The 12619-nt window shown below is 42.3% G+C and overlaps 1 protein-coding gene across 1 annotated transcript in view; it reads right to left on the bottom strand.

The window, feature by feature from the left end:
• The window catches only part of TRPM8 (transient receptor potential cation channel subfamily M member 8), a 122854-nt gene extending 117235 nt beyond the window's left edge, over window positions 1–5619 (bottom strand). The window contains exon 1 of the mRNA XM_019554547.1: window positions 5512–5619. Coding sequence (XP_019410092.1) covers window positions 5512–5610 — 99 coding nt within the window. The 5' untranslated portion in view covers window positions 5611–5619. The remainder of the gene's footprint in view (window positions 1–5511) is intronic.
• Window positions 5620–12619: the final 7000 nt, after the last annotated feature.

Genomic DNA, 12619 nt, shown 5'->3' on the forward strand with positions numbered 1-12619 from the left:
TGCCCCACCTGCCCCAGCTCCCAGTGCTTTAAAAAAAAAAAAAAAGGCCCACTCACCAGGTGCTGCTAGGCCGGTGGCAATCCCTACTGCTCCCCTCTGCTCCACACTGCATGGGGGGCTCTGTCACAAGCCCCCCAACCCCACATTCAATTTCCCAGCACCCCCCATGGCTGCCTCACCCTCCCCAGCACCGGCCCTTTAGGAAAAAAAACAAAAACAAGAAAACCCCCAGGACTCACCGCTCCTGCAGAGGCCTTGGGGCTTTCGGGGGCTTGTGCAGAGCCCCGTATGTGATGTGGGGCAGTGGGGATCACCCCCCTGCCAGCAGGAACAGTGAGTCCCAGGATTTTTCTCAGTTTGTTTTTTTCTTAAAGGGCCAGAACCGCAGCAGGTGGGGCATCCATGATGGGACTGGGGAAGCGGGGCGGGCACTGGGGGACTCATGAAGAGCCCCCCATGCAGTGTTGGGCAGTGGGAATCACCCCCCTGCCCAGAAGCCCCCGCTGACTCAGGGTTTTTTTCCCCACAAAGTGCCAGGAGCTGGGGTGGGCAGGGCAGCCATTGCCAGGCTGGGGAAGCATGTGGGGGATGGGCCCGGGTAATTTCAAGATTCGGCAGAAGCCAAATCTACAAATCAGATTCAGCCACATCAATTCATTGTAGCAAGTCCAATCACTGAATTGAATCACTGTCCCCTGAATTGGCTGAATCTGAAGCGAATACTAGCCGCTTCGCACAGGACTAATATCTGGATGTACATGTATACACACACACATGCACACGTGCATGCACACACACACATATGAGGAACAGATGATGGCAACTGTAACATCTATGGAGAAATTTCCAAGACTGACAGGGAAAGTGAGGGTAATGTGATATACAACATCCATGAACAGGCTCCTATTGCCAGCTTCATATAAGTGAAGTATCTCTTGAGGCCGTTCATGGAGAGAAGATGATCAAAGCATTGGTAATGCTGCTGAAGGCAATGATGGAGTTCAAACAAGATAGGAAGCAAGTGATAGAAGTAAGGAGTGGTGAAGCTGTACATATGAGAAGTCTCTGATACCAACCGGAACAGAGGAGGGGAAACCTATGAGGGCACGTAACTATAGGAAAGCAGCAGAGGAAATAAGTAGCTGTTGAAGGTGAACTGAAGAATCAGTCTGACATGCTGATAAATGAAGAGCAATAGGCAAGATGAGATGTTGACATGGCACAGAAGAAGAGAAGAGCATCCAGTTTGAAAAGAGAGGATGAGAGGATGGGGCCTACTCTAGCATGAAGAGCAATATCATGTACTTAGGGACCAATAACAGGGACTTTGGCTATAAGATGGGGATTCATCAGCTGAGAGAAATGAAGAAATGTAAAACTTGGGTGTACTGGTTGATCTTAATATGAATGTGGGCTACCAGCATGATGTGGTGATGTAAAAGGCTAATGGAATTTTGGAGTATACTAGACTGGATGGATTCAAAGAAATCCAACTAACCTTGTGCGTAACATTGACAAGATACCACTTAGAATACTGGGCATAGTTTTGTTCACAAGTATTCAAAAAAGATGAGATTAAAATACAACGGATACAAGGGAGAACCACTGAGATGGTTAAGGAAACTAAGACTGTCTTAGAAAGGAAGATTAAAGAAACTTGGCATGTTTACCGTAACAAAACAAAGATTCAAAGGGGATATCATAATTTTCACAAATACATTCACAGAGTGAGCATCGGAGGAAGAGAAGAGCCATTTACATTGGAAGATACTACCGGCACAAAAAGCATATGGTTCCCAGTTGGTTAAGAACAAATTTAGGTTTGAATTCTTCTTGTAATTACCAAACTATCGGAAGTGTAAGGTTTTGGAATGGTTTTCGAAGCAAAGTAGTGGAGGTGAGAACCTTAATTGCTTTAAGATCAAACTGAATAAGTTAATGGAAGGAATAGAATGATAGGTAAGGGAGTTTGTGGTTCAACAATCATCCTAATGTGACATGTGGATTCAAGTATTAGCAATGCCCAGGTTGGAATATAGAAAATAAACTCTTTCACTGTATGATAATTGCCAGGCAACCCATGTTTGTCCATGGTTTCCTGCAGGGATCAGGAATTTTATTCTTCTCTTGAGTGCTTTATTGGGTTCTAGTACAGTACATTGTTGTTGTTTTTATTGGTTGAGAGGGTGTTTTTTACCCCTTCTTTTGAAGCACTGGATAACAGTCACAGCTCTGAGGTGCTCCAGTGCTCCTGCTGGGAAACTTTTCATATACCTGGCAAGATGGAGCTGTTGTTCCGCCCATAACCAAACTGATTGCCAAATTTGGAACCAGAAAGGATTTTTTTCCCCCCAGATCATATTAACAAGGCCAATAAAGATTTTTGTCTTCCTCTGTAGCATGGGGTTTGGTCTTCTTCCTAGGATCCTCTGAGAATTTACTAAGCCACTACCTTTCTGCCATTGCAGTGGTAAGGTTTTGGCAGCGGCTTTCTCTCCCTCTGTGGGATATTATGCGGTATTGTCACTCCACTTCAGTGGAGACAGGCGTGCCTTCACGCCCAACAGTGGTTCGCGGGTCTTTTTCCCCCGCACATAGTACCCTCTCAGCTGGCTTGGGGTGGCTCTCCCGCTCTCTCCCCCTTATTCCTGCCTGCCATGACTTCTTTTGTTTGAAAGTTCTTGAAGATGTAAAGGAAGGGGGAGAGAGGGAGGGGCTGATGCCACCGCCCAACCGCCACTGGTTGCTGGTTCGTGCCAGGATCTCTGCACCGGCAGAAAAGAAAAAAAAAGAATGTCAAATGGACTAAGGAACTGAAAAGAAAATGTATTGGACCAGCAGGGTCCCTTTCCAGGTTTTTCGGGGCCCCAACAACTCCTTTTATTCAGTCTATCTTCCCACAGATGGCTGAGTCTTCCCCGTTGGGGTGGATTGGATCTCTTCTTTACTTCTCTTGCTGCCACGCCTGGCTTGATTGTTTTTGGGAGGCAATTAATCAGGGCAAGGCATACCTTGAGGGGATTCATCTGCTTCTTCCTCTCTCTTCCTAGTATATTCTTGCCACATTTGGTGCCGATGAAATGCCGGAGGAGAGTAACTTGATATCCCCCCACCACCACCAAGGAAGAGAGAAAACAAACCAGAAGGAACTGGGCTGGGACGGAAGTAAACCCTGCAGCTTTCATTCCTCTACCTTGATTGCTGGCATATCTGGCTTGATCAGACAGTGACAGTGATTAATTAAGAAAAAGAACATTGAGCGGAGGGAGAAAGCGGCCGCATTCTTTTTTTACTCTCTCCCTCCCTTGGATGAGGGCTCTTCCAAGCCCACAAGCCTACCAGTCTCTTCCTTGCTCCCAGAGTTTCAGTCTCAAGTAGGATGTGGCCATCATTCACTCCATCCACCAACTTCCCATTTCACTCTGGCCCTCTACCCGGCCCCAGATATTGCTCTGGCCAGTGCAATCCCCCAATCCGCTTCACCTGGCAAGGTGTTAAAGTGGATTGGGTGTGTGCCGGCAGCTTCTGCTGTAGTGTGGAGACTTTATTCCTGGAGACCTCAAGCTCGTAGCCAGGAAGATGCATCGGGTAAGTATCCCCTGTTCTTTCACAGGTATTCTTGGTATTTCTGGTTTTGTGCCTTTATTTGTAGTGTATAAGGAACCAGGATAGATGATTTTCAGGAATCTTTGAGGAAGTGGTTGCCTGTGAACACGGGGAACTGGGTTAAGGGGCCCAGGAGGCCACTTCTAGTTGAGTCATGGTAAAGCCCTACCCCTGTTAGTGAAGGAGAAAAAAGTAGCATTGACAACATTTCTTTAAAATGCCCTTTTCCCCTGCATAAATGCAACTGAACTCTCCTTCTGTAGGAGCTAATTTAATGCAATATCAGGCATCCCAGCAAGACAGTTTCATTAATAGGAAAGAACTGAGGTTTCACAGTCGAATCCAGAGTTTCCAAGCTGCTTGAAGGATGTTTCTAATCATTTCCTTAATTGTCTAATAAACAATAAAACTCTGCTTAATTAAATACCAGAAGTTTTCAGTGTTGCAGTAGAATTTCCTTTGGAATGACAGGAGGTTGCTGTCATTTTTTGGTTGCTGTATGTTCAAGCCAATCAAATCTACCAAAGCATAAATACAAGCTGCATTTTACAAACTGCTATATTTTCTCCCATATCCCACACCCAAAATAAGACATACGCCTTATTTTTGGGAAGGCAGAATGAAGAAGAAAATATTTTTCCATAGTTATGGCCACATAAAACAGGGACAGAGCCTAATTTACAGCTCACTCAGCCTTCCTTTCACAGCTAAATTGTCAGCACCTCTCATCTGCTCAGCCAAAAGCTGAAACTATCTGCTGCAAGTGATCTGACTCTATGAGCAGATCTAGGATTTGAAAAAAAGATTTAAAAAAATAGTCAGAGCTGTGAAATAGGAGAGAGAGGAGTAGATGATAGACAGCAAAATTCCATAAAGATAACTTGATTAGTGGAACATCAAGACTGTTAAAAAGGAGAGAGTCATTAAGAACTATTGAGTGAAGAGAAATTATTGGGAATCAGGTAGGTTATAAGGCACAAAGTCAAGTGACTCCCTCAGCACTGCCTGAATATAAATGCTACTGCTGCTGCTGGGGAGTTGTCTTTAAAATTTGCATGACATAAGAATCAATGTGGGGTGTGACTGTACCACTGCACCCCCCCGTCTTTGCTGAACTCTGCTGCTTCCTCCATGCAGCTGCTGGAGGAAAAAGAAAGAAAAGAAGCAGCATCATACCCATCATACAGTATCTCCACGCTTCTATTCTGGAAAGAAAAATCAGCTGTGTCAGGTAAGACACATATCCTAATTTTGGAGTGCTAATCTGTCGGGAAAGTGACTGTGGTATATAAGTAACTATAGTAATACATAAACCAATAATTCACCAGTCTGATCATGTGAAAAATGTGTAGGTTATGGGAAGCTCCCAAAATTCACACATTGGGCCCATAAGCAGCCCATGGCATCTTGTGTTCAAAGCTTGTTGAACACTAGTTCTTATTTACAGCCACCTAACTTGTAAATGTTATGTTCAAGACTGCATTTTTCCTGGCATGAAGGAAATACTCCCCGAACCTAGACAGCAATATGGGGTAAATGCTTTAGTCATGTATTTCTGGAGACCACAATTCAAATTAGATCATGACCAATGCTGACGGAAGTTTGTCTGTAAATGAAGTTTACCCATACAAGTCATAAACATTCACTTGGTGTTCTTGGAGCTAGAACTGTCATAAAAAAGCTTTTAAAAGCATATGCTAGCATTCTGACACATCCACTGACTATGCTACCATTTATTATTCCTTTAAAGGCCTCTGGCTATAAAAATACAATACTATTTTTTTTAAGTTCTGCAAGTTATTTATACATCTCTCTCTGCCATCTTTGTACAATGGTATCCTCATCAGTGTGCTTTGATTCTCAGGGAGAGCACACCAAAGTGCCAAGGAAATGAGTTCTACTTACACTATCATTGTATGATACGTCCGTGCTTCGAGACATACTGGAGTAAAGGAGTTTGGAACTCTCAAAGGTTCCATTTCTTCTGTTCCTCATGGTACTCATACAGACCTGAAACAGTCTAGAAGAAGGAATTTGGCATTTTATTTATCATCTTTAGTTATTTTCTTCAACAGACAAGAAATATCAGACAGTGCTTTGGGTACCACTCAAATCCTATATTAAAGACTTATTTGTTATTTTTCATTCTTTGGTATGAAATATAATATCCAAAAAGACAAAATAATCCTTCAGTTTATTTTTCCATAACTTTGGACCTTTTGACAAAAGGAACATATCATCTATTCCAAGCTGTATGAAGACAATTTAATACAGCAACTGCCATGTAGAAAATCCAGCTGATACTGGCTCCATGAGGTTGTAGAGGAAGGAGTTATTCCCATTTTATACACAAGGAAGTGAAGCACAGAAATAAGCTTGTCCAACATTCCCTAAGAATAGGGTGACCGTACATCCTAGTTTGGCCAGGACAGTTATGGATTTCGGTGGCTGTCCAGTGAAAGTTAAAATGAGCATCCTGGGTGCAGGGCTCAGAGGAGGGATATGGGACAGCACAATCTGTGAGATAGGAAGCCCTAACAAACAGCAAAATTCTCCTAAAACAGGTTAGCTTAATTAGTGGAATGACCATTACAAAGGGAAGGTGTTTGTTAACACCTGTGAAGTAAAGAACAATGGGTCATTAACAAGCCATTGATTCCCTTAGCTCCCTGAATAATAACAGCAGAGCTGCACCACCCCAGCTTGCCCCCACCTCTGCCTGCAGCATCACCACTGACTTGAGGGGTGAAGGGCAGTGTTCCAGATTTCACATTATCCCATATCACCACCCTACCCAAAAAGCATGCAGAGACAGGAACTGAAAGCCAATCTCATAAATCTTATCCTAAGCATTTAGCAAGACCATTTTTCCCTCCTATCACTTTTTCAGATAGGATCATAGGAAACTAGGGCTGGAAGGGACCTTACAAGGTCATCTAGTCCAGAACCCCTCCTCAAGACAAGTTCATCCCCAGCTAAACCATCCCATCCAAGTGTCTGTCCAACCTGCTCTTGAAAATTTCCAGAAATGGAGATTCCACAACATCTCTAGATAGCCTGTTTTGGTTTTTGACTACTCTCATAGTCAGGAAGTTCCTCCTAATCTCCAACCTAAAATTTCCCTCCTGAAGCTTCAGGTTATTGCTCCTAGCCCTGTCCCTTATGGCCACAAAGAAAAGACCATCTCTATCCTCTCTGTAATTGCCCCTCATGTATTTGAAGACTGTTATCAAATCACCCCTCAGGCTTTGCTTCTCCAGACTAAATAACCCTAGCTCTTTCACCCTTTCCTCATAAATCATGCTTCCCCATCTCCTAATCATTTTGTTGCCATTCCACTGGACTCTTTCCAATGTGTTTACACTTGATTAAAGTGTAGGACCCAAAAGTGAATGCAGAACTTTGCATTAGTTCTCCAGTGCTGAATACAGTGGAGGACTCACTTCTTTTCATTTGCAAGTGACACTTCTTTTCACACAACCCAGTATACTGTTGGCTTTTTTTTGCAGCAAGAGCACAATCTTGGCATATCTTCTGCTTATGATCTACTGTAAACCCCAGCTCCTACTCTGCAAACATCAACTGAAATTTTACATCTGATTTTAGCGTTAAAAAATGTTAAACATTAGTAAGAATGTAAGTTATTTTCAAGTTATCTACTGTTGTGTAATGAAAAGTTATTTCTTGCTGCTAATAGGAAATTGGTCTTATAAAGAAGATCCTGGGCTGTCTTCCAGGAGATTCAATTCTATTCCCTGAAAAAGAAACACATTTCAATCATGAGTAACCATCCCAAGTCTAACTTGCCTGCTTCTCAGGTCCCCATCTCTGAAATGGTACTAAAATGATTTTCTATTCTCACCTTTTGACTGTTTAGATTGTAAGACTTTTGGGGCATGGACTGGTCTCTGTTTAAGCCACACACATAACATGGCGATGATCCTTGGGTATTTCCATAACGTAAGTAATACATTCTTAGCTAGGTGGGATAATGCACATCTTCTGGGGTGTCTAAAAATCAGCACGTTTGAAACAAGAGCTGTATTCACAGGTTTGGATTTTTAAAAAAAACAACCACCCAGCAACAAATACAGTATGAATGCATTCAGTATATGAGCTACACAGTCCCAAAGAGGCAAGACATCAATTCTTATTTATATTACACTTCTTCAAGAACACTTGGCAAATAATTAAAGCTAGGAATAAATCTCAAGAAAAAAAACCCAGTTCCTTAACTGATTTGCTCAACTGTCCCTTGATGTGGGATAAATTCTGATCCCAAATTGCAGCTCTCCTTAACCTCATCAGAAACCATCAGAAGCTGGCCCTGACTCTTTAAACACATTCCTTGGTGCAGTGCCCATCCACCCCCCTCTCCAGACAGCATTTCCAGCTACTAAAAGTCCCTAACTTAATCTCCATTGCCAGAATTTTCCAATCCATTCTCTCACCAGCTTTTATTGAAAATAACAACCCCACTGTGTCCCATCATAGAGAACACTCCACATGTGTTTCACTGAAGTGCCAATTATAAAAAATGAACTCATTACAATTTCTTGGCTGCTTCTCCCATGTGTTTCATAGGCGTTTCGTTATAAACCAACAGTACTAGAGTTAATGGATCCTTAAAGTGGCCCCAAAGTATAACTCACTGGTTCAATGCTGAAGTCATTATTTTCCCTTCAGAATGATTGTCATTTTAAAAATTCTAAGAACCAGGTTCTATTCAGCATCCCCATAGCAAGAGCAGAAGTACAGTATCACTAGAGCGTTGTAAAAATGTTGCTGTTTAGATGACGACTTACTGATGATAGCAATATAGGAGCTGTCCACTTTTACTGCCTTTTTCTTGAAGTAGAAATACTGGTACTTTACAAGCTAATTGCAAAAGGGATAAAGACTAGAGAGAAAATGGAGTCATAAATTTCTTCATGATACATAAAGCCTGAAAATTTGGCCAAAAATGGATATTTTCAATCTATTTTTATACAATAGAAATATTTTAGATATCTACTTTGCACATCTCAGGCCTAAGAAAAGTATAGCATCTTAAGCATAAAAGCTGAGAAACAAAAATGTGATAATATATAAAACTGCTTTAACACTTACTTATCTCAAGTGTCCATTAAATGCTGCAGAGAACTGATGCCTTCATTAGAAAGATGACATACTTTTGACCCAAAGCGTTCAATAAAATAGTGAATTTACAAAGTATATCTTCAAATGTAAACTGGCATCCTATGGAAGATGGCCACATTCCTGATTTAGTAGGGAAGACCAAGCAGGAAACATATTTACGATACAACAAAGTAGAAAACGGGAACACAAACCCAGTTTCTTAAGGATCATCATAAGCCACCTTTCCAGACACTAGCAAATACTATCTGCACTCTGTTAGATTCCATAACACCATGATTTTCTGACATACCTGGTATATACAGCAGCAAATCAATTATAATTTATCAGAACTTACGCATGACAGATGGCAAAAATCTCATTCTTTAGGAAAGTTAAATTGATACATTATTAGGCATTATTAGGAGCATGTGGTAGAACAAACATGATTAGAAATTAAGAGACTTATCATCGAAACTCAGATCCACTCATTGGACATGGATCCTACAAGATCTTTGTTGGTTCAAGTCATAATGGCTAGGGACAGAACTTGCACGTAAACCAGTTAAGGTGATCAGAAACTGGTTTAAACCTGTAATACAACAGAAGCTGAGTGCACACAAGCCACTTTCAAAATGGCCAAAACCAGTTTAAAATAAACCTGGTTGGATGTAGTATTATACTTAACTGATTTAGGTCAAACCGGTTTATAGAACTTCTGTCCCAGATCCACTCCTGGTTCAAGTAAACTCACAGTTCACCAGCATCCCAGGATGCTTTGCATCCCTGGACTATGCTGTCTGGTCCAGTGGAGCAGGGACTTCCTTGCTCTTCTGCTCCTTAGCCTGCTTCCGGTCTGTGTCCATCAGCCCATTGGGATGGGGGAGAGGGGGGAGGGGAGGCAGGGGAACAGACCCCCTAGCCAGGGTCTGCACAGCACCTGGAGGAATGGAAAGTCCCTGTGTGGGGGCTTTTTTACCCTCAGCAGCCCTCTCCCCTCCCTCCTTCCAGCAGCTGGGAAGGAGAAAGCGGGGAATTCCCCTCAGCTCACCAGGGCTGCGGGACCCAGGCTGGGGGATACCTCCTAAGGGGGAGGCTCCTCCAGGGTGGGCAGCACCCAGATGTAAGGTGACAGCAGGCAGTTGGGGACAATTGGATGGGCTGGCAATGGCCAGCAGACTGAGAGATATGCTTTAGCACCCCCTGCCTATGGGCCTGGGTCAGTGCAGGCTTCCCCCTGCCTTTCCCAATCAGGTCAGTTGGTTATTGGTTCACCCTATGCAGCTTAGATTGAATTGATTGTGCCTCGGGCTTTTTGACTGTCTGTATATAGCCAATAAGACTAGGAGGAAAAGAAACCCTGTATATAGCTAAGCCCCCCCCGCAGTTCTGTTTTTGAATCACAAAATTTCCACTATTTCCTTGACACCTGAAGCCTGAGAGAAAAGTCTACCTCCATTCTCTATATAACCACCCTTCAGGTATTTGAAGACTATTATCAAATCCCCTCCCCCCCAGTCTAATTTTCTCCAAACCAAATAATCCCAGTTCATTCAGCATTTCCTCATAAAGCATGTTTCCTAGACCTTTAATATAATTTGTTGATCTCCAGTAAATTATTTTTTATTTTTCCACTGTTTCTTGGAGTCAGGAGCCCAAAACTAGACACTTCAGGAAAGGCCTCACTAATACCAAACAGAGCAGGATACTCATTTTCTTGATTTTGTAAGTGATCTTCCTATTAATAAAGGTCAGTTAAGCATTGGCCTTTCTGGAAAAAGAGAAAGCTGTTGTGTTACATTCATCTTATGGTCACTGACTCCTAGATCCTTCTCTGCAGTGCTATAGCCTAACCAGTCTTTCCTCAATCTGTATTTGTGCATGTAATTGTTTTTTCCCCAAGTACAGGACCTTGCATTTGTCCTTCTTGAATTTCCTCCAATTGATTTCAGATGATTTCTCCAGTTTACCCAGGTCATTCTGAGTTTACCAAGATCATTCTGAGCCCTACACTCTAGAACATCTGCAAGTCCACCCAACTTGGTGTCACCTGAATCTTCGCTAAGTACACACTCCTTCCCATGCTCCAGATTGTCAGTTAAGATATTAAGCAATTCAAGACACAGGGCAGAGCCCTACGGAACCCCACTCTATACATCCTCACAACTAGGTATTAAGCCATTAATGACTATTCATGGAGGATGATGATCCAAATACATCCACCTTCCAGTACGTGTATCTAGACCCTTTTTTTTTAGCTTACTGATAAGACTGTCATAGGAGACAGCCTCAAAACCCTTGGTAAAGTCAAGGTATATAGCATCCACTTCCATCCCCCTCCTCCCCATCCACAAAGCTTGGCACTTTGTCCTAAAAGAAAATCAAATTGATCAGGCCTGACTTTGCTGTCAATTAATCCATATTAGCTGTTCCTGATCACCTTTTCCTTCTCCGGGTGCTTAGAAATAGAATCCTAGATGACCAGCTTCATAATCTTTCCTAGTGCTGAATTCAGACTGACGATAGTTCCCCAAATCCTCTTTCTTTCTTTTCTTAAAGATGGGCACTCTATTTGCCCTTTCCAGTCATCCAGGACTTCACCTGACCTCCAGAAATTCCCAAAAATTATAGCTAATGGCTCTAAAATTATCTCATCCAGCTCCTTCCATATTCAGGGGTGTATCCTGTTGCCAGCAGAAAAACATCTAGCTTTTCTAATCAATCCCTAACCCGCTCTGCCACTGTTCTAGGCTGCTTATCTCCTCCCCTATCCTTACCGTCAGTTTCACTTGCCATCTGTTAGCTGGCCTTATTCGTGAAGATGGTAGTAAAAAGATATTAAATACTTAAGCCCTGCTCCACATTATCCATTATTAGATTGTTCTGCATTCTGTAAAGCACCTACACTTTCCTTAATCTTTGTACTTCTGATATTCTTGTAGAATCCCTTTTTGTTGCCATATACATCCCTTGCTAGTTGTATCTCAAATCATTTGTTGGCCTTCCTGATTTTTCTCACTACATATTCATGAAATACTCTTATACTCTTCCCTAGTTAGATGTCCAATTTTCCATTCTTTGTAGGATTCTTTTTCAAGTTTCAACTCACTGAAGAGTTTTTTGTTTAGCTGGGCGGGTCTCCTGCTGTATTTCCTATTCTTGCTTTGCCTGGGGACAATTCGTCCCTGTGCCCTTAACTCCTTAAAGTACAGCCAGCTGTCCTAGACTCCTCCCATCAATTCCTTGAGGTTGTTAAAGTCTGCTTTTCTGAAATCCAGTGTTTTTATTACACTGCTCTCCTTCCTTCCTCCCCTTAGGACCTTGAACCCAATCATTTCATGGCGGTGGCCACACAAGCTATCCCCCATGCAATCCAAAAATTTGATGGACTACCTTTGCACTGATGTGTCACCCGCCTGGTAGATGTCCTAGTACCTGAAGTCCTTCATGAGAACCAGGTCCTGAAATCTGGAAACTTCTTCCAGATTTGGTGGTCTAAAGCAGACACTTACTATGACATCACCATACAAGCACCTGTTGCTACCACTTCTCTCTGCACTTGCTGTGGGCCTGTAAGCTGCCTTGAAACAACTGATACCATTGTTTTTTTTCAAATGGGCACCATTAGCTACAAGTGAAATGAGCACAGAGGCAACATAAACAAGTGTTTTAGGCAAGACAAAATGTAGACAGCTGTAGAATATAGAAAAACATGATAGAGTGGAGAAGCAAAACAAGCCCAAAGATGGCTCATTAGGTTCAAAGTAAGTTAAAGAAATAGGCTGAGGGTGACAGATTGATGAGGAAATAACCACTGTAAAAGGTAACTGGTGAGGATCTATAGCATGACCATATATATAATATACAGAAGAAGGCTGTAAAAAGGTATAAAAGCCTA

Source organism: Crocodylus porosus, unplaced genomic scaffold (genome assembly GCF_001723895.1).
Source record: "Crocodylus porosus isolate Cpor-Errol unplaced genomic scaffold, CroPor_comp1, whole genome shotgun sequence".
Taxonomy (NCBI): domain Eukaryota; kingdom Metazoa; phylum Chordata; order Crocodylia; family Crocodylidae; genus Crocodylus; species Crocodylus porosus.